Below are 3,017 nucleotides of genomic sequence, written 5' to 3'. Positions count from 1 at the left end.
GACTGGATGAATTTGTAAGGGAAATAAATATTCATAAGATTCTGACTAAAACCTAATTAAGTTTTCAAACAAAACACCCTCCTCAATAGCGGATGTTTATGTTCGGAACAATTGGCTCAGATCCCTCATGTCTTAATCTCTTTTAAAACCGCGGTGTTTAACTTTCCGTTACCATTGCTTCCAGAAACCCACAGCAGGTTCACGGAGCAAAACTGACTATATGACAATTTTAAGGAGGAGAGCATTTTTATGAGCCTCACTATCCGTTTGCATTCTTCCTCCTGAGCTGAAATATTTTAATCAAGTAGAATCGGGTAATCTTCTAACTGTAGGTCGGGTCACCATTTTTTGTCAACTGAAAGCTTCATTTCGTGAGGATGACATTCGATCGTTTCTCTTCAGATCTGACGCCCAAAACGGACAATAAGTCTCCAGAGGACGTAGTTTTACAGGAAGACAAAGAAAAACGTTTTCAGAATATCGAAAGTAATCGAAAGCACATCTTGTTTGAAACACCTAGCCTCCAGGTAAAATACAGTTTGGAGAGAATGACATGTCGCACTGCAGTGTTAGCGTGTTGCAACGCTTTGTCGCCGCAGGTATTGTAACAAATTCAGCAACTGACTTATAGTTATTCCACTCAGTACGTGGTCTCTGTAAGCTTTAGTTTTGTGTGTGGCAACTGATGATACACGGCAAAGTATTGGTTTAGGTTAGAGAGTAGGGTGCTCTGATATCAATCTATTTCACGTCCATAATTGAAGAGAAAGCAAATAAGTTACATTTCAATATAACTGATAATTGTAAAATCGAGGGAGAGGAAAAGCGAAGTTACAGAAAACGATACATAATATTATTAATGAAAGGATGTCAAGGAACTCAATGAACAAGCGTTTAAACGGTAGCTATTAAATGGTATTTTTAACAAATCGGGTTGCATTACTACAGGAAACAAATATAGGTACAGGTACTCAATTTTTCAATAGGTATCGTTTTAGTAACCGTGGGAAGGAGAAATTTGGAGGTCTTTAAAATATTGGGGAAAGATCTTTCCAGAGGTCAAAAGCAAGAGCTTGAATTAACTGTTTTCCGGCCAACATTCCTTCTTGTGCGCTCTTTATAAACATTTCGTTTTAATAGGTATAACGCGTATTATAATTATGTACTTGGTGTGTAAACGAAGGGATGAAGGAATTCTGACTCACTCATCTTTTCAATTGTCTTTTCATCGTGGCAATTCGACCTTTATTTGATCACAGTCAGACAACCATGAAGATTCGAGACCGCATTTGACGGCAAAGGCTCTGTTACACTGTGCAATTTTTCGTGCTATTTTTCTCTCTCAACGCCCTTTCTACAAACGTTCTCACGTTACGAAAAAATTCGTTTATTTGACCCTCTTCATCGAGGGGGGAGGGTCGTGAGGACGTGATGGCCGTCAGAGAAACGGGTTGTAAAAGAAAGGTTGCGATTTGTAGTTTTCATGGAACATTTTTCGACCGGTTGAATCAAGCCGAGATCGACCGTTGCAAATTACAATAAATGTATGAGTTCAATAACTATATCAAAGTATATCAACTAAACAAACAGCGGTTACCAACAGTTTCATTTTATACTTGACGTTTCGTATGTTGCAACATACATCATCAGAAGTGACGGTTAAAACTGTTACACAAAATTTTAAACAGTTTTACCGTCACTTCTGATGATGTATGTTGCAACATACGAAACGTCAAGTATAAAATGAAAATGTTTGTAACCGCTGTTTGTTTTCTTTTCCTGCTGAAATTGAAATCTTTAGGGCCGTGTTGTCTGTCTGGTTTGATGAAACCAAATTTTTCTGTTTACTCACTCATCGGCATATTACCGCAGTTTCTTTAGAAGTGTGGCAATGTTTCTTCTTCCCCTCTCCACAAAAACCAATATTTGATTTGATTTGACTTAATTTCATTAGTGTCCTCAATTAGTGCTCTAGTGCTAAATCCATTGACACTTAATAAAGTTGTTGTTGTCATTATTATGGAAGTCTTTATTGAAAACAATTCATTCCTAACCAAGAATCAACCGGCTTAGGCAACTATACTGTATATGTACAAAAAACTAATTAAAACAAATAAACGAAGGCTATTCCTGGTCATGTAGACAATGAAGCTAACTAGCGACTATTATTGCCAAATGAACCGTTTCACAATTTGGTAATTTTGAGAAATTATCTATTTCTGTGCCTTCTCTTTCGTTACGCTTACGGGTTTCTTATGTGGCATAATATCAGCTAACTCTAGAAAGTCAAATACTACTTGCACGCTGCTAACTTTGAGTCCAGGATACAAAGTCTTCTCTCCTAATCCGAAATCCGCATACTGGTCTCTTTTAAACATTTTCCTTGCCGGTATTGTTCACGGCACGCGTACAGTTTCTTTAATTATGTACCATTCCTTGTTCATTTTGTCCAGCACACTCATATCAGGTCTGTTGGCACCCTTTCTTGGACATTTTTTCAGATACCATAGAATATCCCACAATACTCTCGCTTTATCATTCTCCTAACATGGAACTGGGTAGCTTTGCTCATACAAAGGTAGAGAGTTTTCAGATTCACTAACCTAATACTTTTCTAGTATGCTATGGTATAGTCGTCGTGGCATTCGATCGTGTCTGTCCTTGTAGAGTGTTTTACGGTGCCATTTTTGACCAACCACATATGATGTGGGATACCGTTTCTTGATCATTGGAGTATACTCGGCAGTTGATTTCATCATAGTTAATAGATGTAGGCTGGTTATGAAACTCGACAAGTTTCTTTGTTTCATGTTTTTGTTCGCTTTTTTGGCCTTGACCCCGCACAAAACCCGACAAAAACACGCTTTTTTCGGCAGGATAACCAATCAAAAGCTTCGACTAATTTATTCGAAATTAACTTGCTAACCAAAAACAAAAGATTGTGTAGGGTCACGGTCGATTCAACATCTAATTGCGACTGTATTGTTTCTGCTTTTGAAATTCCCAGGGTTTCATAA

The 3,017-nt window shown here is 37.7% G+C and overlaps 1 protein-coding gene across 2 annotated transcripts in view; it reads left to right on the top strand.

Moving 5' to 3' along the window:
* The first annotated feature begins 210 nt into the window (after positions 1–210).
* Positions 211–3,017, top strand: part of LOC138038033 (discoidin domain-containing receptor 2-like) — a 7,586-nt gene continuing 4,779 nt past the window's right edge. The window contains exons 1-2 of one of the 2 annotated variants that reach the window (XM_068883859.1): positions 211–314; positions 403–599. In XM_068883859.1, the coding sequence (XP_068739960.1) occupies positions 549–599 (51 nt within the window). In that variant the 5' untranslated portion in view covers positions 211–314; positions 403–548. Of the gene's footprint in view, positions 600–3,017 lie in introns of both variants that reach the window. The other variant, XM_068883858.1, reaches the window with a different exon arrangement.

This window comes from Montipora capricornis, chromosome 2 (assembly GCF_036669925.1).
Source record: "Montipora capricornis isolate CH-2021 chromosome 2, ASM3666992v2, whole genome shotgun sequence".
NCBI classification, from domain to species: Eukaryota; Metazoa; Cnidaria; class Anthozoa; order Scleractinia; family Acroporidae; genus Montipora; species Montipora capricornis.
The sequence above is the reverse complement of the archived record's forward strand: the minus strand, read 5'-3'. Positions and strand labels throughout refer to the sequence as shown.